At 39.6% G+C, this 23,975-nt stretch overlaps 1 protein-coding gene across 1 annotated transcript in view; it reads left to right on the top strand.

Moving 5' to 3' along the window:
* XDH (xanthine dehydrogenase) overlaps positions 1 to 21,429 on the top strand; it is a gene marked incomplete at both ends in the record, with an annotated part of 65,539 nt that extends 44,110 nt beyond the window's left edge. Inside the window, 16 exons of the mRNA XM_083377032.1 lie at positions 403 to 527; positions 1,741 to 1,874; positions 2,527 to 2,614; positions 3,013 to 3,099; positions 3,694 to 3,885; positions 4,554 to 4,699; positions 6,382 to 6,463; positions 7,475 to 7,570; positions 7,670 to 7,798; positions 11,870 to 11,944; positions 13,051 to 13,103; positions 13,969 to 14,083; positions 14,765 to 14,830; positions 17,207 to 17,395; positions 18,511 to 18,678; positions 21,379 to 21,429. Coding sequence (XP_083233158.1) covers positions 403 to 527; positions 1,741 to 1,874; positions 2,527 to 2,614; positions 3,013 to 3,099; positions 3,694 to 3,885; positions 4,554 to 4,699; positions 6,382 to 6,463; positions 7,475 to 7,570; positions 7,670 to 7,798; positions 11,870 to 11,944; positions 13,051 to 13,103; positions 13,969 to 14,083; positions 14,765 to 14,830; positions 17,207 to 17,395; positions 18,511 to 18,678; positions 21,379 to 21,429 — 1,796 coding nt within the window. The remainder of the gene's footprint in view (positions 1 to 402; positions 528 to 1,740; positions 1,875 to 2,526; positions 2,615 to 3,012; positions 3,100 to 3,693; positions 3,886 to 4,553; positions 4,700 to 6,381; positions 6,464 to 7,474; positions 7,571 to 7,669; positions 7,799 to 11,869; positions 11,945 to 13,050; positions 13,104 to 13,968; positions 14,084 to 14,764; positions 14,831 to 17,206; positions 17,396 to 18,510; positions 18,679 to 21,378) is intronic.
* Positions 21,430 to 23,975: the final 2,546 nt, after the last annotated feature.

The raw sequence follows: 23,975 nt of genomic DNA, 5'->3' as shown, positions 1-23,975 counted from the left end.
CAATCCTTTTTTGTAACTAACAGCAACTAACAGCATGATTGGGGGTGGTGGAATCTTGATAGGGTAAAATCTTGAATAAACTATATTTCCTGGAGTCTGCACCCACAGTTACTAATGGGGGAAAAGGAGTACGACAAGGGAGAAAAATCTTCTTTTTCTTTGTTAAGAGGAGCAAATGAGATGCAAGCTGCCATTTGGCAAGGTGCATTGAGAAGCACTGGTTTTCCCCCCAGGTGATTGGACTCTAAGAACTCAAGCAGTGAAGATCAGCAGTAGGACTCTGAACTCCATAAGCTTGAATCAGAGTCATTATTGTATAAATTCTCACATCACCCCTGAAAAACCTGTTTTGAATTTAATGTATTATTTGATTTGGAAATCCTTTCTTTCCATTTTCCTTAGGGGAGATGTACATCGGTGGCCAGGAACATTTTTATCTGGAGACTCACTGCACAATTGCTGTACCAAAAGGAGAAGATGGAGAAATGGAACTCTTTGTATCCACCCAAAACTTAACAAAGACACAGGTCAGCCAGTCTCTTGATAAGCTTTGATCTTGATAGCTTTTAGAGAATGCAGTTAGTTTTGCTACCAAGAATAACATGATGATGATGATGATGATGATGATGATGATCATCATCATCATCATCACCACCATCATCGTTGTTGTTGTTATTTGACTAGGGATTTAATTAAGAGTTGAGGAGGGATTTTCCTCTAGAATGCAATAAGGAAGTCAGTGGTTACATTCTACATTCCTGTCCTTGCTAATCTGATTCATGATAAGCTCTTCTTCCCCTGCTTAGTTAGTATTGTTTTATTCTTCAGTTTTAATAATCTATTATTTGATTTCTATTCAGTTTGCATACAAATAGTTTATATAAAAATGCTGTGAATGATGTTGAAGAGGTGCTTTGCTTTATTGAAACTTTAAGAGAGGTCACCCTTCCACCAGTGGAATAGAGTAACAATGATGTTGCACATCAAAAACACCAATGTGATTTTGTGTACAGCTCAGCTGTACACAAGGCAAAGCACGTTGCTAAGGACATGGAGGTCATCTTTGGCATGTGAGAACCAAGAAACTCCATTCGAATTTTCTGATATTCCCTGATGTGTCTCATTTACTCAGCTATAGAACTTGCATAAGTGCTAAACTTACTTATGGAATTATATGGCCAATTAGTAAATTATTGTAGCATGAAGTCAATTTTGTCTTTACCTGAAAGGAAAATGATTCTGGTTTAACACATTCCAAAAAAAGATTAGACAGAAGAAAGATTCTAAACACAAACAAAAGTCTTGAATAGTCCTTTCACAGTTCTATTTTATCAACAAAGATTGACTGCTACCACTGAAACCAATCCTGGATACTTTATAATCTGAATGTAACCAAGTTGTGTATGTTTTTGCATATATCTGCATCTATCTATATAAAGTACTTTCTCATACACAAACTAACTTCTAACATGTGCATTCAGGAATTCACACTCTCCCATCAAGAAACTGAAAATCTGACCTCAGGAAACGTAAATCTATGCATGCTTAGATAATCCATTCATTCATTGATAATAAATCTCAATAAATTCAATAATGTTTACAAATAGGTGTAGGCTACTTCTATGCTGGGAATGGAGTTATTTAGCTTATTTTCTCTTTTTACAAGCATTTATGTGCAGAAAGAGAACTATTTCAATGTAGGCTGATACATGGTTGAATTATTTTAAATTATTATTTTAGGATCTTGTTGCTACCGCTTTAGGAGTTCCAGCTAATCGAATTCTGGTTCGTGTGAAGAGAATGGGAGGAGGATTTGGAGGGAAAGAATCCAGAAGCATTATCTTGTCTACAGTTGTTGCAGTAGCTGCTGCTAAGTAAGTTGTAATGAATGGCCCCTCAGTGTGGTTACTTCAGGTTTTAATGTGAAGTGAAAGTTTCTGTTTCATATGGAGAATCAAGAAAACAGATTTGTTTGTGGTCCAGAAACACTATATGTCCTTTTCTAGGGTGATTGCTCTCCTCTGTTTGTCACATAGAAATGCAAAATTCTACTATAATTTGGAAATGGCTGCCACCTTGAACATCATGCTGGGGAGACTTAACTTCATTGCCTATTTGTAGATTTATATTATATTATACTGTTTGGCGCCTTTTAGAATTAGATTCACAAATGTCAAAAGAAAGTCCTTTTCAGTACCAGCTCTCTTGTGCTTTATTTAATTTTTTTTGGGGACACTAGGCAAAAAGACTTTATTTTTTTCCCTTCCTGGTCTTTTCAATTATGTGATGATCTCTCTATTTCTGGTTTTTTTTAAACTTAACTTGCTTTTAGAAAATATGGGTGGGACTTGTAATAGCTTTGTGGGGATTTATGTGTGCTGTATAGCTGAGGGAATGCCAGAATAGGAAAGGTTTATTCACAAACACAAAGCACTTAGAAAAGATCCTCAGAGAATTTATATTCTCTGATATAAATTGTTACTGTGACACCGTTGCAGTAGGTTCACTCTCAGCCCAATTCTACAGGACTGGCTGCCCAGTACGATGCATGCTTGATCGAGATGAAGACATGTTGATTTCTGGTGGAAGGCACCCATTTTGGGCACAGTATAAGGTAAATAAAAATTAATATGACTATTAAAAAGATTGAGTGAAACAGTGCACTGTTCAGTCCATATTGTGGAGCAAGTAATATAATATAAAAAATCATATCTAATATGTTCCTTAATCCTTCCACCTCCCATTTTTCCGAGGTGGATTGGACTGAGAGAGAGTGACAGGCCCAGAGTTAAACAGATGTCTTTCACAACTAAGACAGGACTGGAACTCGTGCCTTAACCATTAGACAATTAGCTAGAAATTGTCTTTTTTTGTGTAAAAAATAGTCCTCTAATAATAGCTTTCATGAAAGCCTGCCTTTCAAAACTAAATAGCTCAGTTAAATGAATATCAGAATATCTGTAACTGAAATAATTGCATTCTACAAAATAGTTATTTTTCTGCTTTTCCCAGGTTGGCTTTAAGCAAAATGGAAGGATTACTAGCCTAGATGCATCATATTACAGCAATGGAGGAAATTCTATTGATCTTTCCCATGGGGTGAGTGGAAAGCAATGTCTACTCTGATTCATTTGAACCAACTTCAGGAGTTGTAGGAACGAACAAGCTTTTTGAATTCTTTGTCTGGTAGAATAGGGAAATAGCAAGGATAGCTTAAATTGGAATAGAAACAATGATAACTATAATGCATACAAGGGCAAAATGATACTAATCAGAAAATCAGATATTGAGGGGACTTGACCCCTAAATTGGGTCTAATGTAACATATCAAGAAAAGCTCAATATTATTTATTTGGTTTCCAGAGGTCAGTGATATCAGAAATCCACATAGATTTTGGGAATCCAGGCTAGGCTTCTTGTGATGCAAACCCCCAAAATTGCTTAAGATTAAAAAGTGAAGAGAGTGCTTGAGACTTATAAATGCTCACCAATAAAGTTATGTTGAAATAGTGATTTAACTTTGAAGCTCTTTTTTGCATGCATGGCTTCATACGTTTTTGCCATTTTATGTACAGTATGAGGAAAATGTTTAGTTTGTAACTATTGGTGCAGGAATGACAGCAAGAAAAACAAAAGAAAAACCAAGCCCCACCCCTCACACAATTTATTTATTTATTTAAATTGATTCCCCAGGTTATGGACAGAGCTGTGCTTCACATGGACAATTCCTACAACATCCCAAATATCAGAGGCATCGGTGTCGTCTGTAAAACGAATCTGGCCTCCAACACAGCCTTCCGTGGATTTGGGGGTCCCCAGGGAATGATGGCTGCTGAATGCTGGATGAGCGAGATAGCCTTGAAGTGTGGGCTGCCAGCAGAAGAGGTATGTGCTCACCAAGATATAATTTTGCAGAAAGCAAGTTACAATACTCTCATCATTACTTGTACCTATCAGAACTTTCAGTTTCCATTTATGTGAAAGCAGTGGGCCATAATTTCTTTCTTGGAGTTGGTGCATCCTTTTGGCCTGAAGGAAAAGGATCAAATTGGATACCCTTCCCTCTTCATCTATATGGCCAGCATTTCTGGTGAAAGGCTGGTGCCAGCTCTCTCCTTTATGTTTTTCTTTTTGAATTCCAAACATTTATTTACTCTTCATATCTTTGCAGTGTTCTTGGACTAAGACTAGATCTCAGGCATTCTGTGGGCACCATCTCCTTATCCCCTGTCTGTTATAACTTGGTTAGCACTATTTTCACCTGGCTTTGAGTGCATACATTATTCATGTAGTTCCACTGAGCCCAATGTCATCATTGATGCTGATAATCGGATTGTTTCATTAACTGGATGTAAACATCTTATTAGGCACCATGGCAATTGTGTCCTATTTATTCATTCTCCTGAATATTGATGGGACGATGAATGTGTTTTGCTCAAGAAGTTCTATTTCAGATTCGAGTTCAATATGTTGCTAAAGCTCTGCTTGTTTGTTTAAAAGATCCCAGTTATTTTAAAACTGAAGTCTGTCCATTTCTCTTTTGTTCTGAAAAGGTACGAAAAATCAATCTGTATAATGAAGGAGATTTAACTCATTTTGACCAAAAGCTTGAGGGGTTCAACTTGAAACGATGTTGGGAAGAGTGCCTTGCAAAATCGAACTATCATTCCAGAAGAATAGCCATTGAGAAGTTCAACCAGTGAGTATCTTATTTTTTAAAGATAATTTCTGATTTTACTGTCATGGTACCGACAGATGAAACTCTTCAAAGAACTTCAAGGCATTGTTTACCTTAAAGAATCTTTATTTGAGTAGTATAGTATTAACACTAACATATTCGAAGCCAAAACTGAGTCCCCCTCCCCTGAGCACATAGTATCAAAGCACAATTCCCTCCTCCAATTAACAGTCATAAATCAAATTCTCCAATTAGTTTGAAATGCAGGCTTCCCCTCCAGTTCTCTAGCCGCCAATTCTTATCATCTCTTATTTCAATAACTTTGGTTCTCACACTAGGTTCAGTATTGTTATGTCTAGCTAAACTCTCATGCACATTCCTCCCCCCAGCATCATATAACTCTAAGAGTAAAACATCAGAAGAAAATGGTTGTATCTCCATCTGTTGTCAAAGCAAAAACATCTGATGTTAGTAGTGTTGACATTTACTGCAAATTGGAATAATCTCATATGGATTATTTTCATTCTAAAGATTGCCATGTAGCAGCATTATACCCAGTTGTCTGAAATACATTCTCTGCTAATTGAAGTGAATAGATTTGGCAGAAGAATGTATGGACCTCTGTCAAAATTGTAATTTCATTGGTGTTTTATGTTACTGCATTATTCCTGAAACATGCTTTATTGCCACCATCACTGTAAGGCTAATTAATAAGGCAATTCAGGCTATTTCTGTGTATTATGCATGCATTTATATAGCTAGATAACAACAAATATCTATTTCAGGGCACTTTAAAGTATTTCTTCCAGATTTTATTCACATATACACACGAATGACAGAAAAATATGACATTCAAAAAAGATAAGAATACATTTGGGACAAAAAACATGGAGGAGCATTATCACATTGCATTGTCTTGAGTTGTTCAGAAATATTTTTTTTGGGTGTGTCATAGAACTGGGCCACCCCTTTCATTAAATGCTATAAACAGACTGGAGTAGCTGTTAAAGTGATTCACAGAGAAACTTCCCACAGCTTTCTCAATCATTTTTTTATTGTTTGAAGGACAAGGCTGGATTCATATGGATTCTTATGACCAGTAGCTGAAGACTGGAGAGGGAGTATGCAGAGGGCTAGCACACTGGCACTAAGGAAGCAATGTACAACTACTGTAGAAAATTTATTGTATTATTAGTACCAGATGTCCTTGAATTTAGTCTTGTATTTGAGACTAAAGACAAGTTATTATCTCCCTCAAGCAGCTAGCTTTTATGGGTTTGATCATTAGGGAATCACTCCCACTGTGGGCTTAAAATAAAATATCATAGATCAAATGAGATAAGCTGCATTGGTTTATTACTCCAGTTCTCTATGAAATGCTGACAGAAGCCTTCAAAAATTCAGAGATAAAAAGAAAAATAAATCAAGGTCAAATGCAAAGGAAAAAAAGGGGGGGAACCCCTGTGGTATATAAATGCAGTGCAAATGTATATATTTAGATTTGTACACAATCTGTTTTAAACTTTAGACGAATCCTTTTGAACATTATATTCAATACTACAAGGCTGCCCTCAGTAATAAAGTTTCTTATTTATTAAAAAAAATTACTGACTGGATGCTAGATTTGTTTTGCAAAATAATGTCTTGTTTGGAAGAATGCATTTGGAAAGGCATGGCAATCTGATACTCTTCTGTTTTCCCAGGCAGAATCGCTGGAAGAAGAGGGGCATGGCCATTATTCCCACCAAGTTTGGGATCAGCTTCACTGTTCCTTTTCTGAATCAGGTTGGCAAGCATCCCTTTTTTTTTAAAACACAGATAGCCTATGGGCTTCTAGTGCCCTTCTTCATTTAAAAATAGAATTCCCATGCTTCGTGTGTTTTCAGACTTTGGAAATAGGTTTTTTTTAAAATAGAGATTGCACCAAACTTGTACAGTTATATTAGGACAGATTCTATATGAACTTCAAAATGACTAGATGTCAGCTGAGGGCAGCAATTATCTTTATGATCTCATTTTCCAAAGTGCTGGACCAAAATGTTGAGTTTTCTGGTTGAAGCAAAAGATACTGCTACCTGCCCCAGATGTCACTACGTCAGCACTAATGTAAGGACAACATGCTCCATCATACCTGACAGCAGCAGACAAGAAGCATGGTATTTTTCATACTTCTGTCTGCCAACACCTAGCTGCTGTTCCCTGCCTAACTTTCTGCTGCTCTGTCTACTAGCTGAAGGGACCGGCTCACTTTGCCTGCTCATAATTCAGATCTTTATAAGCCAATAGCATGCTGATTTGTGTAAAAAATATTTTCTTTAGCTTCAGTTGAATATGAAACAATTTCTGTCAGCTACACGACTGCATTAATAAATTCTGAAAACATGGGGATCTATATTTATATAGTTCCACCTCGCTATACATTGTGGTTTGGATTCAGTAATGAGGTGTCTGGTCATTCATAAGTAGAATATGATTCTCTGCAACAAGGAAGCCTTCACCTATAGATTGAATTTCACATAGGTTTCAGCCCTGATAGTGCGCTATAAATAAAGTATGGTTGTTTATCTGTTTGTCTGTATTCTTCTTCTATGTACTGTACGTTTATATAGTCTGGATGAAGATTGGATGTGCTACATATGATTAAATTCCATGGAGCTACTAACATTAGTAATTTGGCATCAGTTCGATTGATTCCTAATGAAAGCATATGAAAGATAGAATAGTTAAAAATGTGCCCTAGAGACAACAATATTTCAAACAGATCTTAACAGTTTATTTCTCTATTTTTGGTGATAGGCTGGTGCATTGTTACATGTTTACACTGATGGTTCAGTGTTGCTCACACATGGTGGGACTGAGATGGGTCAAGGTCTGCACACCAAGATGATTCAGGTAAATTAGGAACTAAGGAAACAGCTATCCATAAAGTTATATTTCTTTGGGTTGTGGCCAGTCTAACATTTAACAATGAATCCAATGTTCTCTTTGTAGGTTGCCAGCAAGACTCTGGGAATCCCTACCTTTAAGATCCATATAAGTGAGACAAGCACTAACACGGTGCCAAATGCATCACCAACAGCTGCTTCTGTCAGTGCTGATATCAATGGGATGGCTGTTTTTGTAAGGAATATTACTTATACACAATTTTGTAGTTATCAGTTTGTAGCAGTCAACCCTCCAATTGACTTGGCTGTCCCCCCTAGTAATCACAAAAAGCTCTTATCAATACAATGTTTAATGTAAAAGGAAACGGTTAAATAATTTAATTTAATTTAATTTAATTTATTAATATTTCTATACCGCCCTTCTCCCGAAGGACTCAGGGCGGTGTACAGGGCAAGAATAAAATACAAAATTACAAAAGTTAAAAGTAATTAAATACATGCCCGTTAAAAGAACAATTAATACATAATAAATAACCCCAATAAAATAATAATAACCCCCCCCAATCCCCCCTCAGGCCAGGCCGGCTTGTTCGAACAAGTATGTTTTTAGGTCACGGCGGAAGGAGCGGAGATCGGGTGCCGTCCGGAGCTCAACTGGTAGCTGGTTCCATAATTCTGGGGCGCCCACAGAGAAAGATCTCCCCCTGGGGGCCACCAATCTACATTCTCTGACCGGTGGCACCCTGAGGAGGCCCTATCTGTGGGAACGCACAGGGCGGAGGGAAGTTGATGCCGGCAGCAGGTGTTCCCTAAGGTACTCCGGACCCCTGCCATGTAGGGCTTTAAACACCATTACTAGTACCTTGAATCTCACCCAGAAGACAACTGGCAACCAATGCAGCTCACGGAGCAGAGGTGTAACGTGGGAGTATCGGGAGACTCCCAACACAACTCTCGCGGCTGCATTCTGTACCAGTTGGAGCCTCCGGGTGGTCCTCAAGGGAAGCCCCATGTAGAGAGCGTTGCAGTAGTCCAGACGAGAGGTCACGAGCGCATGAGTGACCGTGCATAAATCATCCCGGCTTAGATAGGGCCGCAACTGGCGCACCAGGCGAACCTGGGCGAAAGCCCCCCTAGTCACAGCCACCATGTGATCTTCCAAGGTGAGCCGTGAATCTAGGAGGACTCCCAAGTTGCGAGCCCTATTTACGGGGGGTAATAATTCACCCCCCATAGAAAGAGATGGAATATCCGAATAGACCTGGGATGAAGGTATGCAAAGCCACTCGGTCTTGTCGGGGTTGTGTTGAAGTCTGTTCCTCCCCATCCAGACCCGAACCGCCTCCAGGCAACGGGACATCACGTTGAGGGCATCACTGGGGTGGTTTGGGGTCAAAAGAAAAAGCTGGGTATCATCAGCATACTGATGATACCCAACTCCAAAGCCACGAATGATCTCACCCAGCGGTTTCATGTAGATGTTGAACAGGAGAGGCGAGAGGACCGACCCCTGAGGAACTCCACAAACGAGAGACCTCGCGGTCGACCTCTGCCCTCCTGTCAACACCGACTGTGAGCGTCCCTGGAGATAGGAGGAGAACCACTGTAAGACCGTGCCTCCCACTCCCAATCCCCTGAGACGCCGCAGCAGGATACCATGGTCGATGGTATCGAAAGCCGCTGAGAGGTCTAATAGGACTAGAACAGAGGAATGACCCCTGTCCCGAGCCCTCCAGAGATCATTCACCAGTGCGACCAATGCCGTCTCCGTGCTGTGCCCGGGCCTGAAACCCGATTGGTACGGGTCTAGATAATCCGCTTCATCCAGGACCAAAGGGAGCTGATGCGCCACCACACTCTCAACAACCTTCGCAAGAAAGCGAAGGTTGGAGACCGGACGAAAGTTGTTCAATACAGCTGGGTCCAAGGCAGGCTTCTTGAGGAGAGGCCTCACCACCGCCTCTTTCAAGACGGCAGGGAAGCTACCCCCACTCAAAGAAGCTGATATAACTGCTTGGAACCAGCTGCGTGTCCTCTCCCGGGCTGCATAAACCAGCCAGGAAGGGCACGGGTCCAATAAACATGTGGTGGAGCTTAGTCTCCCCATAATCCTGTCCACTTCCTCCGGAGTCACAGAATCAAACTCCTCCCAGGTGATATCGACAAGACCGCCCGTGTCCTGATCGCCAGACTCTGCCCAGTCAGAGTCCAGACCAGTCCAAATCCGAGCGATTTTGTCCGACAGATAATTGTTAAACTCCTCGGCACGACCCTGCAAGGGTTCCTCCCTCACCTCCTGATTAAGGAGGGAGCGAGTCACCCTAAACAGAGCGGCCGGGCGATTATCTGCAGACGCGATAAGGGTAGCGAAGTGATTAGACCTCGCCACCCTTATCGCAGCGAGATAAGACCTAATGTAGGTTCTTAGTCACAATCGGTCGGATTCGGATCGGCTGGACCTCCAACCGCTCTCTAGGCCCTGTCTCCAACGCTTCATCTCCCGGAGCTCCGCAGAGAACCATGGAGCTCGACGGGATCTGCATCGGGTCAGGGGCCGCAAGGGTACAACTCGGTCAAGAGCCTCAGTGGCCGCCCTTTCCCAGGCTTCCAGTAAGGCATCTGCCGAGCTGTGAGTGGGGGAGGCAGGTGGGGACCCCAGCGCTGCCTGGAACCTCTCGGGATCCATTAAGCGTCTGGGGCGGTACCATCTAACTGCAGACGCGATAAGGGTAGCGAAGTGATTAGACCTCGCCACCCTTATCGCAGCGAGATAAGACCTAATGTAGGTTCTTAGTCGCAATCGGTCGGATTCGGATCGGCTGGACCTCCAACCGCTCTCTAGGCCCCGTCTCCAACGCTTCATCTCCCGGAGCTCCGCAGAGAACCATGGAGCTCGACGGGATCTGCATCGGGTCAGGGGCCGCAAGGGTACAACTCGGTCAAGAGCCTCAGTGGCCGCCCTTTCCCAGGCTTCCACTAAGGCATCTGCCGAGCTGTGAGTGGGGGAGGCAGGTGGGGACCCCAGCGCTGCCTGGAACCTCTCGGGATCCATTAAGCGTCTGGGGCGGTACCATCTAACTGGTTCCACACACCCACGGCGGGGGGTAGCAAAGCGGAAGACCAGCCGCAGGAGATGATGATCGGTCCATGACAGGGGCATAATAATTGGAGAGCCCCCACCAAGATCATCTAACCACCGTCCAGATAAGAAAACTAGGTCAAGGGTGTGGCCTCCCTCATGAGTCGGTCCTGAAATTACTTGCGTCAGGTCCATGGCCGTCATGGAAGCCATGAACTCCCGAGTCAACTCAGATGATCCTCCCAGAGATGGTAGATTGAAGTCCCCCAAAACTATAAGTTTAGGGAACTCAATCACCAACCCAGAGAGGACATCGAGAAGCTCAGGCAGGGCTGCTGCTGCGTGACTAGGCGAAAGGTACACCAGCAGCAAGCCCAACTGCGCACCAGGGCCGCATCTCAAAAAGAGAGACTCACACCCGACTATCTGAGGAACGGTGGCCTCCCACGGGCACAAGGTCTCCCTCATAACAACAGCCACTCCCCCACCCCTACCCTGAGCCCGAGGCCGGTGTAGCACCCGGAAACCTGGTGGGCAAAGATCAACCAGAGGAATACCGCCCTCTGGGCCCAACCAAGTCTCCGTGATGCAAGCCAGGTCCGCCTGCTCACACTCGACCAAATCACGGAATAATATATAAATGACGGAATTCCATTATTTATATGCTGGTGGGAAAATCCTTTGTCTTAGACCCTTAAATTCTACTGCTGATCAAAATAGCAGCATTAGGAATGATAATAACTGGTCATTAAGCTTCAGTGATGCTTAATTTGAGATAAACAATGATATAATAATAGACTCTAAACTATCTCTGGGATGCCTTTCCATAACCTGTGATCTGTCAGATGTGTTGTATCAGATTCTACGTTTTAGCTTCCACGGCCAAAATTCCACATTAGAAAAGTTTGACTTATACAATCATTGCTGTTAGCACAAGTCTGTCTAGCTTGGGAGTTCAAGAAACAGTTTATCTAATTTGCACTATAGAAGTGGGCATTCTGAGAATCTCTTAGCAGATTTTGTTTTAGGACAACAGTATATGAGAATTGCTGCTTCAAAAATGCCCGACATGGCAATTTTAGATCTAAAGCAGATCATTATATTTTTATTCATTTGAGGTCAGTTTCAGACAAATAAAACGATAAAGACTTACTGTAACTGCAATCTGCAGGCATAGTAGAGATCTTCTTTGTAACAAAATGTTTTTTGTTTGGGATTATTTTTTAGAACGCTTGCCAGACCATCTTAAAACGATTGGAGCCATTCAGATGTGCTAACCCAAAAGGATCATGGCAAGATTGGGTAAGTTTTCATTTGGTGCAAGTTAAAGTTTTGGAAGTATAGCATAAATATTCTGCCTATATACTATTCCTTTTTTTTTTGCAAATTCTAATTAGCTTTCCCCCATGCTATTTTTTCTTAACTGCTTCATATTTCATTATATTGTTGCCATATCTCATTTTGATTCTATATTAATGTTGTATTGCAGCTTTACTCAAACTGGGGCATCTTCCAGAATAAATGGAGCTTTGTGGGAGGCAACTACTACCATTGCCTAGCTCTAATACTGACAGATCATGTCATTGTGGTCTGTACAGGATGTGCCCTATTCAAGGAGTGGTGGTGATAAAAGTGTCCTGTTTTGTATTTTTATCTGATACAGGATGGTAATCAAGCTTGATTCCTGGTGATATATCCATGCAGATTCCTGGGTGTTCCTGCCTTTCAGTTGTAGTGAGATGAGTGGCAAACAAATTTAATAAATACCTAAATAAATCCCCGAGTCTAGCCTATAGCTCTGGACTTTCCAAATGGTCCCCCACCCATGTACTTATAAAAGCTATTTCAGCGTAGATTGCTGTATCAGACGTGTTTGGTTTGATGTTGCCATCTAGTTGGTCTAAAGCATGTAAAAATATCAATGCAGAATAAGGCTGCCCATAGTTTTAAGTTGGCAAATATAAAAGCACAATTACAAGCCCTTTTAATATTTAGCAATGCAATCCTGTACATTTCAATTCAGGAGGAAATTCCATTTAGTTCTGTGGGATACCCTTCTAGATAAGGAGAAACATTGGCAATATAGACTTTTAGTCTTTCGGATGCTGTTCCCAGCATTTTTCCACATTCACTGCATGTACCTGGAATTGGAGATGAGCAATAATCAAAATATCAGATTGCAGTCTCATATAGTCTTTGCTCAATGCTGATTTTGGGCGAAGGTCTATTGTGTTTTTAAAGTTGAACATTACGAGTTGAGAGGAAGTTTTTTTAAATGTTTTGTTGATAATGTTTGCCTTATGAATACTTGTGCTACTCAATGAAACATTTCCATTCCACTCAGGAAATTATAATTATTCCAGATTAAGAAAAGCCCAACAAAATTTTATATGGTTTTTTTTCACTAGGTGTTAGCAGCTTATCATGATTGTGTGAGTTTATCAGCTACAGGATTTTATAGGTGAGTGAAACTATCATAGAGAAGATCTGCAAAACGTCATCAGGTTTGGAATTTGGGTATTATTTCTGCTGTTGGGGATTTAGATATAAGCTAATTTCATAAAATGGATTTACAATACAGAAGATGCGACAGAAATGTCTCTTATCAGCATTCTACTAAGATAATAGGCTTGTTAACTCCACTTTTTTTTTGAAATCCCAGACTACAGTCTTGTCTTGAGTCATGATATGTGCATGCTCTAATAATTCATAAGAATTAGAGAGAACAGCTAAATGTTTTTGTGGCTGGGTGCCAGAGGTCAAGGAGGAAGAGTGCTGTAACAAAGAAATAGAATAAGTACAGATTATTTCATGGAATAACTGAAGCAATTCTTCTGCTCTGCCCTCTCAGAATGTTACCTCCAAATTTTGGGGACCAGGTTGGAAGTGCAACTGTCTTGATTTCAGTCCCCTTGATTAATAAGAATCATGGTTGGATCTTCAGAATTCCCTATATTGCTTCACTTTATTAATTTTCAGATATTCTGACCTAACAACGTTAGACAAAATCACTGCAATGATAATAAAATCTGAACATGCATATTAATACATCCTTCATGCCATCTCCTTCTGGGGTCAGCAACAATGTGTAGAAAAATGAGAAATAGTAGCTCAAAGAGATTAAAGCTATCGTGAACAAAAGATAATGAAATGTAGCTAATCTAGTTTACACCCACACTATATGTTATATTTCTCCATCTCTTTTTATTCTTGCAAACCAACCTTGCCTTGACCATGTCCATACATTAGTTTATGCATTGCCTTTTATACCTTACAATCTCTCTGATGATTTTATATTTTCCTCCTTTTGTTCCCTCTCTGTTAAGAATTCCTAATGTTGGCTATGACTTCTCGAAGAATGCAGGAAAGCCTTTCCATTACTTCTCCTATGGTGTTGCTTGTTCTGAGGTTGAGATAGATTGTCTGACTGGTGACCATAAGGTAAGCAGAGTTACTAAATAGTTAAAAGCACTTATTCATTTTCATGTAAGGAGGGACATTCTATAATAATTAGGAGTGTATTTAATGGATAAGATACTCTTGGCTTTAGATTCATTCTGTGAACTTCAGTAAATCTTTTGCTCTGTGCTTATTTTTTACTAGGTTTATATAGTTGTTTTTTTTTAAAAAAATCATTTGGTGGATTCATCTGGGTATGAAATTGGTATAATCACTTCCAAATTTGTGGTGGAATTTTTATAATCTTTTAAATAATTTTTATAATCTTTTATATCTATATTTTGTTTTAATCATTAATTTCATAGTGATGATAGATTACCACAACTGTGAAGGTCATCATGACACTTAACTCCAAAGGGCTGCAGCTTTCAGCAAGGAATTCTATAATTAGGATAGCTTTTTAAATTATCAAGTACTGTGTTGTGTTATATTGTATTGTATTGTGTTGCATTGTGTTGTGCATTGCATTGCATTGAGATCTTTAAGGCACACTGTCAACATCAATATCTAGGAGTTTTGACCTGGATAGTTCCAGCTCAGATAAAAACTTAATCTTCCATGAAACATATGAATAAAAACTTCAAGTCAAATGTGATTCATATTTAGCTAGTAATATGTGGTTAGCCTTGTGTTTACTGAACCTTTACTTGTTTTGATATTTAGAATCTTCACACTGATGTTGTGATGGATGTTGGCACCAGCCTGAATCCAGCTATAGATATAGGGCAGGTAAGCAGTGCAAGTTGTTTGTACTCTGTGAAGCAAAAATAGATGTGTATACAAACAGACAGATTAAAATGGTTAATAATCAGCAAAAGGCTTGATAAACAGCAGCAGTACTATGAACTCTTTTAACACAGGGAACTGTTAATTGCTAATTTATTATCAGTTTGGGTTAGCCTTCAAGTGTTTTGCACATGACATATATCTTTATGCCAGCTGGAAAATGGAAAATGGTTTGTTCATTACAGTGTAGATTCATTTCAGACAATGCTCACATGTTTTGGAGAAACTGAACTTTCTATTTTAACCTGTGTTGCAATTCATCTAAATTACTAAATTCAGATATGTAGCCAACTATGAGTACTATCAACAAAATATCATGCTACAAACCCATTAGGGTCCCCAACCCCTGGGCCACTACTAGGCTAGGACCCACTTGAATCGGGGCCATACAAATGGGAGGGGGGGAAGCGTGCACATGCACACATCTCCACTTGCATGAGCAGTGGGTGCTTGGACTCACGCGTGAAGCTCCATTTGCTCAAGAGCGGCAGGTGCACACTCCAACCACTCACAGGGAACCATCCCCTCTCCCTCTCCTCGCCAGTCCCCCAAGCCGGAAAGGTTGGGGACCACATATTTACACATATACAGTAGTACAGTTGAATACATACATACTTGAGCTGCCAAACCTTCAATATGTGGTAATATTAAAACTGGTACTGGTTAACATTTAACTTTGTTACATTATTATATTAGGTACACTCTGAACCTCATCTGCAGATGTTTTTCTTGTAAATAAGAACTGTTCACAAGGACTTTTACATTTTTGTTTCATAATGTTCTTAACTACACATTAACATTGCTTTTTTATCTACAGTATGACATTAACCATTTTTTGGTTTAATAGCAATGTCTTAGCATGAGTCTCAGGCTCCTCATCCACTTCACCTGTTTCTACAAGAGATCACAGTTTTTAATGCATATTATCTATGATTTTGGGAAACAAGCCACCTTCAAAATTTACAAACGTGACTTAGTTTTCTAAATAACTACAATGATTAAGAATAGATACATTCTGGAAAGTTTGGAAACAAGCCCCATTCAGGTTCCACTTGAATTGGAGCATTTACTATGCATTTGATGTTTTCTGCTAACATTACTCAAATAACAAGTTTCCTTTTAATACTCGCAAGTTTGATGTTAATGTCTGCAGGAGGAATGTATATGCATGAAAGACAAAATATGTTTTAGTCAGGATCATGCAAACATTTACTCTGTATGTGCAAAAGTGCAAAATGGACTTCCTTGGAGCATGTAGATACCAGGATGGAGGCCAACCTTATCATAATAAAGGGCGGGGTGGTAGTATCTGAATAGCTGACTGAAAAAGCACTTCAGACCAGAGTCAGCATCTGCACAGACCAATTGGATCTGCCTTTTGTGGCCATACCTGAGACGAGGACCAATGAAGTTTGGCATTTATTACTAATGCAGTTCAGTATACTGTCCAAAAACTGTCAGGACTCACCCCAAACCACGTCTTAGGAAGACAAAAACTCTTGGTGTCAGTTCTAGTCCAAAAGGAATCTTTACTAGGACATGCTTGGTTGTGGGAATACAAGACAGGACTTAGTATTGTTTTACAGATTGAAATTTTATAAAGGGTACCCAGTTCAACCCCCCTTCCCTCAACCCCATTTGGTCAGCCCCCATCCTTCTACTTCGTGTCAACCCTTTCGTGGGGGAAAAAAAGGAACTTTGAATCTTTATGGTTATTGCCTTCTTCCTCTCCCCCTCCCTTTTGATCTCCCTAGTTCAAAAGGTTTCCTTGGTCTTTGAAATAACCTAAGGCAGGCTGAATCCACATATGCTCCTCCTTCCTCAGGAGATGGCAGAATCCATATGGGGGGGGGATAATGTTTTAAACATACATTTATGAATGTGATATAAATGGATTCTGACAATCATACAGTTTAAATCATTGCTTACAAACAGACGGTAAAGCAATATATTTGTTATAATTTTATTAGTTAATTTGCCACTCATTTAAGCAATAATCATGTCATGCAATTTATATAAATGTCTGCAAACACTGTTTTTCTTAATCACTAAATAATTGCAATCTGGCTCTGAAGTCTTTGGACTGAGCAGTTTTCTTAGTTTGGTGATGATGTTTACACGCAGTCTTAATGAACCCAGTGGGCCTATTCCCAAGAACATGGGAATAGGATTGCAGTTATAATTAAGCATTTAGGAAGCTGGCCTAAGTGTGTCTGCAGAAACCTGTACAATATTTGGTTTTTAAATCTTTCAGTGGTTACCAAGGGATGGGGAAGAGAAAAGAAAAGAACAAATTTGGACTTGATTTATTTTTTTCAGATTGAGGGAGCATTTGTCCAAGGAATTGGGCTGTTTACCCTGGAGGAACTACGCTATTCTCCAGAAGGCAGTTTGTATACACGGGGGCCTGGAATGTACAAGATCCCTGCATTTGGTGACATTCCATCAGAGTTCCATGTTTCTCTTCTCCGGGATTGTCCAAATAGCAAAGCCATTTATTCATCTAAGGTAAATATCTCATTGGGAAATAAATTTCTCCATTTGTCAATTAACTTATTAAGCATATATGCAAGGCAGAACACTGTTCTCATGTCTTCTGTATATCAGATATTTCATAACAATTAGCAACCTTGCTTTGCTTGCTTCAGTCAGTAACCAGAATACAATCAAGTATACTTTAGGTGATGAATATCTCTGGATTAATTCTATGCTGCGTTGAAGAATATCTTTCTTGCTCCCTTTCATTTTATGATTCTGTTTTATTCTTTTATTCTTTCTTTCCACACACCATTCTAAAACAGTGTAGTATTTATAGGATAGGCCAATGCTGAGTCAGAACTTAGCTGGAGTATCAAAGCATAATGATTTTTATACTATTACCCTGAGGAATGTAAATATTATGTGTTAACAACTCTATTTATCTCTTCCATATTATCCTGCCTTACCTTAAAACATTTTAATGACCTTACTGTAGAATGAACTGAAATTGCTCCTTTTGTTTACTGGGTATAGAAAATTTATTGTATTGTAAATGTTTCTCCACTAATTAAGTACTCTTTGGCTGAATGCACAGATCACTTTAAATCCTAAATGCAGCTTAACAAAATACTGTAAATAGCAGCTAAACAATACTATGGTTCAATATGATGAGCAAGTTCACACAACATGCTGAATCACTTACAATTCCATTTGAGCTAATGCATTTTACATACCTAATTTCTCTAATTAAACATTATACAAGATTGATAATGTCAGAACTTTATTAGTCCTGGAGTTATTCCCTAACAGACAGATATAGTCTTCTTCAGGCACTCCTTCCTATACAATTAGAAGTCTGTAATAGTGAAAGTGGATACATTGTTGCCTCCATCATATTGGAGTTATTCAATTGTGATGGTTCACAAGTTAGCTGATAATGTCAAATAAGAGAGCATAACGTGGAATACAACATACAAATTATGCACAAAAGATACATTTTTCCACCACTGTACCTAGTAATTCCACAGTATGTGGTGCAGTGAAATTGTGAATGGATACATTATATGATATGTAAATCTTGTTAGATGCTGAAAATACGTTTTTGATGGAAGATTGCATGGCTTTTTGCCCTTTCATCTCCACAGGCTGTGGGTGAGCCTCCATTGTTCTTAGCAGCCTCCGTATTTTATGCTATCAAAGATGCAATTGTCTCTGCAAGGGAAGAATCTGGATTGAAAGGAATATTCCGATTAGATAGTCCAGCTACTCCAGAAAGAATACGCAATGCTTGTGTTGATTCCTTCACCAAACTGGTAAGTTAATTTATCTCCTATTCTCCTCTGCAAGTATAATTAGTTAAGCATTAGATCAACAGGAACAAGGACCCAGCTTTGAATTGGTAAAGGCTTTCCCAAACACTTGGTAACCACAACATTCCACAATTTTATGGTGCTTTTCAAGGATTCAAAATTTATGATCTTGAAATCTTCGTGGCAAACTAGATCTCCTTGCGAGTCCATGGGAGAAGCAAGATTTAAACAAAGATTTCTGAGGTGAACTTTAGTCTTTTAGCTGGTACACAAAAGAACACTGTTTCTAAAATAAGAGTCTTTTAGAAGTTGCCCATGCAGTCAAGTATATTAAGGAAAAGTCCATCAAAATGCAGATTTTAATGAAAATAATGCATCATGATATATTTTATTACAAAAATGATTTGCAAAACTTTAAACATTGGGTACAATCCTGCCAAGACTGAGTGGCTGTGCATATCAGCATCTCGGGTTAACCAGACTATTCCACCTTTAACGATGGGGGGTGAGGTGTTACCCTCCATTGATAGGGCTCGCAACTTGGGCATCCTCTTGGATTCACAGGTCAATTTTGAAGACCATATAGGAGCCGTGACCAGGGGGGCTTTTGCCCAGGTTCGCCTGGTGTGCCAGTTGCGACCCTACCTGGACCGAGATGCCCTACACACAGTCACTCATGCGCTTGTGACCTCCCATTTAGACTACTACAACGCTCTCTACATGGGGCTGCCCTTGAGGACCACTCGGAGGCTTCAGCTGGTGCAGAATGCGGCCACATGAGTTGTGATGGGGGTTTCCTGATACTCCCATGTAGCACCTCTACTCCGCGAGCTGCACTGGCTTCCAGTTGCCTTCCGGGTGAAATTCAAGGTGCTAGTGATGACATACAAAGCCCTACATGGCATGGGTCCGGAATACCTACGGGAGCACCTACTGCCAGCGTCAACACCCCTCCGTCCTGTGCGCTCCCACAGAGAGGGCCTCCTCAGGGTGCCACTGGTCAGAGAATGCCGGCTGGTGACCTCCAGGGGGAGAGCATTCTCGGTGGGTGCGCCAATCCTCTGGAACCGCTTACCAGCCGAAATCCGGATGGCCCCCGACCTTCGCAACTTTCGGCGAGATTTAAAAACCTATCTATTCCAGCAAGCCGGCCTGGCCTGATAGATTTGGGGTTTTATTTGTAGATCTGGGGTTTTATTTGTTTTATTGTTGGTTTATTGTATACTTACTTTGCTCTGTACACCGCCCTGAGTCCTCCGGGAGAAGGGCGGTATGTAAAATAAATAAATAAATAAATATCTGAGGGAACACCTGCTGCCAGCATCAAGTTCCCTTCGTCCAGTGCGCTCACACAGAGAGGGCCTCCTCAGGGTGCCACCGATCAGAGAATGTCGATTGGTGGCCCCCAGGGGGAGGTCCTTCTCTGTGGGCGCCCCGGAGCTATGGAAACAGTTGCTGGTTGAGCTCCGGATGGCGCCTGACCTTCGCTCCTTCCGTCGCGATCTGAAGACACTTTTATTTTAACAAGCCGGCCTGGCCTGATGGGGGATGGGTTGGGGTTTTTTTATTGTTATTTTTAATATATGTATTTACTGTTTTTAGTTGGGCATATGTTTAATTCTTTTTAACTTTTGTATTTTTGTATTTTTTATATATCTGCCCTGTTCACCGCCCTGAGTCCTTCGGGAGACGGACTCAGGGCGGTATATAAATAAAATTATTATTATTATTATTATAACACCCAGGGGGAGGGCCTTCTCTGTGGGTGCGCCTGCCCTCTGGAACCAGCTGCCCATGGAGCTTAGGACTGCCCCTGACCTCCGTTCATTACACCAGGACCTGAAGACCTGGCTCTTCGAGCTCTCTGGCCCAGGCTGAGAATTTTAATTTTAATTGGGGTTTTTATTTTTTTCAGGGATTGATTTAATCTTTTTTAATTGTTTTTAACTTTTGTATCGATCTTTGTTTTAAATACCCTGTAAACCGCCCTGAGTCCTTCGGGAAAGGGCAGTATATTTTATTTATTTATTTATTTTATTTTAATCCCATTTATATCCCGCCCTTCTCCGAAGACTCAGGGCGGCTTACAATTTAAGCACAAACCAATGTGCTTAGCCATAGCCTTCATTCTATGTATATGCCTGATTATTAGGGCTTTCGCCCCCCCAAGCGGCATTATTACAAAGTCAGCTTATTGCCCCCAACAATCTGGGTCCTCATTTTACCTACCTCGGAAGGATGGAAGGCTGAGTCAACCTTGAGCCTGGTGGGATGCAAACCTGCACTAATTGCAGGCAGCTGGTGTTACTTAAGGAGGCATTAGCCCACTGCTCCACCAAGGCTCCACCAAGGCTTACTTTATTGGATATAAATCCAATAAAATAAATAAATAAATAAATAAATATAATTGCAAACAAAACTACACATGTTTGGAGAAGTGTATTCCTAAATTTATGCAATTGTTAGTACAACTTTTTGTAATAGTTTCATGACTGATGAATTGAATTCAAGATAGCTGCAGAAACTATTAAGATAAAAAAAATATCTTTCCTCACCCTTAAAAATGACTCTTGACCCATGAAGTCCAGTGTTATTGATTCAGGACTTCAGGACTTCAAGTAGAAGCTATTTTCAGCCCTACTTGGAAACACAAAAATTTGAAGTATCTATAATTTGTTCTCATCCCATTTTTTTTCTTTTTAGTGTCCGCCCGCTGAACCAGGAACTTTCAAACCATGGTCTGTGAGGGTGTGAATGAAGACATCTCTAGAAATTAGCTCCAGGACCAACAAAGCAGTACCTCTAAGCTGAAATTAGAACTGTATTCTCTGTCTACTTTACTGATTGAGAAAGCTTTATAATGTAATTGTGGAAGCATTGATATTCATCAAGAAAATGTTATTGTTGATAAATTATTGCAGATGTTATGTGTAACAACAAAAATGCAGCTTTAGCTGATTTGTTGCAGTGGATTAATCATCATCATAACATCTAATTTCTTCTTAATTTTTTGGATGGATCACTTAAGATGGTAAGACAGTCAGGAGAGGCCACTGTTTCCTTTTCCTTTTGTGTACTAAGAAGGAGAGAGGTAGTTTAATGGCTAACAGAGGCACTTTTGGCCCGTTTTCAGCTTCCTGTTCTTTCAAATTTGCTAGAGTAAAATCAGTGTTATCCCCTTTGTCAGAGTGAGATAATCACCCCAGGGAGGAGATGCAAGGCCTATAATGATCCAGTACCCGAATCCATGGGATTATGATCTATTGAACTCAGTGGGACTTACTTTTGAGTTAGCATATACAGAATATCAGTAACCTATATGTGTATATATCATAGAAAGCTGTTTTTTCTCACAATTTATGGAGCATAATCTCCAGTTTAATTTTGTCAAAAAATGGATAAGGTAAACTGAGGATTGTGGGATTGCACAAAAGCACAATTTGTGGAGGCTTATTAGGGAATACTGTCTTCCCATTTTTTGCCCTATAGTGTTTGTTCAGTGTAGTGTTTATTTAACCAAACACTCCCCTACATGAATATTGATTTTTTTTTGCTTTTATCCATTCCATGATATGATACTTTTGTATGTAGGCTAGGATTATTATTATTACAGTTCTGTATTAAGGGTGAATATGTTCAAAATTCACACATTTTAAAACATATAACAAAAAATGAAATACATTGTACAATAAACATATTTTCAATATATAATAGATAAGAAGTTAAGGAGCCCTAGGATATTAGAGAAATGGGAAGAATCCTGGACAAGTTTATCATACTAGTTCCATTTCAGGAGGAGAAATGTACAGGTGAACTGACTGGATCTTCTTCCTGAAGATGAACTGGCTCATAATTTATTTGAAGTATTTAAAAGCCATTTAGTTCATCATATAACTATGGGGCACTCCATTTCTCCCACATCAAATCCCATTATACTCTTTGTGCTATATAGCTCTTTACATTCTTTTAGAATCTTATAAATTTTAGAATCAACATCAATTAATACAAACTCATTTCCAAATGTTCAGAAAGCAGGCAATGGTATCATTCAAAGATTCTGATTTTGCCTTGGGCTCTTGGGATGCAGTTTGTGGTTGATACCAAGGAAATTGTATGAAAGCAATGTGTACATTCCTAGAACAGAAAAACAACAACAAACAAAATTTTAGTGCTTTCTAACAAAGTGAATAGGTACATAAGCACTGACAACCCAAATCTTGAATGGACCAAATATAATCACATTATTTTCATGTAATTTCCAATGATTTCAATAGGTGTACTCTAAATAAGACTACATTGTAATCAAAGTAGAGTAATACAATACAACCATGCTGTATATTAAATGTCAACATGGACTACAGGATTGTAAAAAAGGGAGTTATGGTACAGTATTATAATAAGGTAAAATACATTGATTACAACTCTTGTTTGTCATTTACTAAAATAATACTTAGTATTTGGTGTTGATAGTTACCATTTTTTGTTTTGATGGAAGAAAGAGAAGAGGTTGATTGTTTCATATGGCTGTCAATGTCCTGAAACCTCTACATGTTCTAATATTGATACATGAGACAGACAAATCAAAATGTAATACTAAGCCAGTGACTAATTCTGCCTCTTCCTTCTGCCTTCATTTTTATTTTGTGGCAACTAGGATTCATCACTATTCTGGGGCTGACCATGGCTGATTCTCCATTACAGTTTAGGATGAGATTTTCCTTTTTACTTGCAGCTTCAGGCATTTTTGCATCATAGAAATGACACTATTCTTGAGGCATTTGATACTGCTGTGATGATCACCTCTAAAACATGCAGGGCCTGTGGTCATTACTGAATCTCTTTTCATTGTTGAAAATGTTGGATGAAGCTGTTGAAGTGATATGAAGGAAAATAATGGAGCTGTATCATTTCAATCCTAAGAAGTGGTTTGTGTTACTTCATGAGGCATATTCAATGTCCTGTTGAAGAAAAAGGCCATTCTGAAATCCTACTTTTTGTTTTCTTATTCATTGAATTCATTGGAAAATCCCATCCCTTAGCTGATCCCTAGTTTAAGGAAGAACATGTTATCGCTGGCCTCCTTTAAAAGCTAGCAAAGTCTGTGATACTTAGCCCATAAAATGTGATGTTAAACAAGGATTCAAATTAAATGTACCTGCTGTGTGGTATTTGCAAAAGAAGGGATAGCTATCAATAACATCTTGCTATTAATGATTCTTCACAGGAAGGCTACTTTTCCAGGAAGCATGCAAATTAATTTTATCTGCATACGTTACAGACATTTTTGAATGAGCTTACTC

The sequence above is a fragment of the Vipera ursinii genome, assembly GCF_947247035.1.
Source record: "Vipera ursinii genome assembly, chromosome: 1".
In the NCBI taxonomy this organism is placed as follows: Eukaryota; Metazoa; Chordata; class Lepidosauria; order Squamata; family Viperidae; genus Vipera; species Vipera ursinii.
The sequence above is the reverse complement of the archived record's forward strand: the minus strand, read 5'-3'. Positions and strand labels throughout refer to the sequence as shown.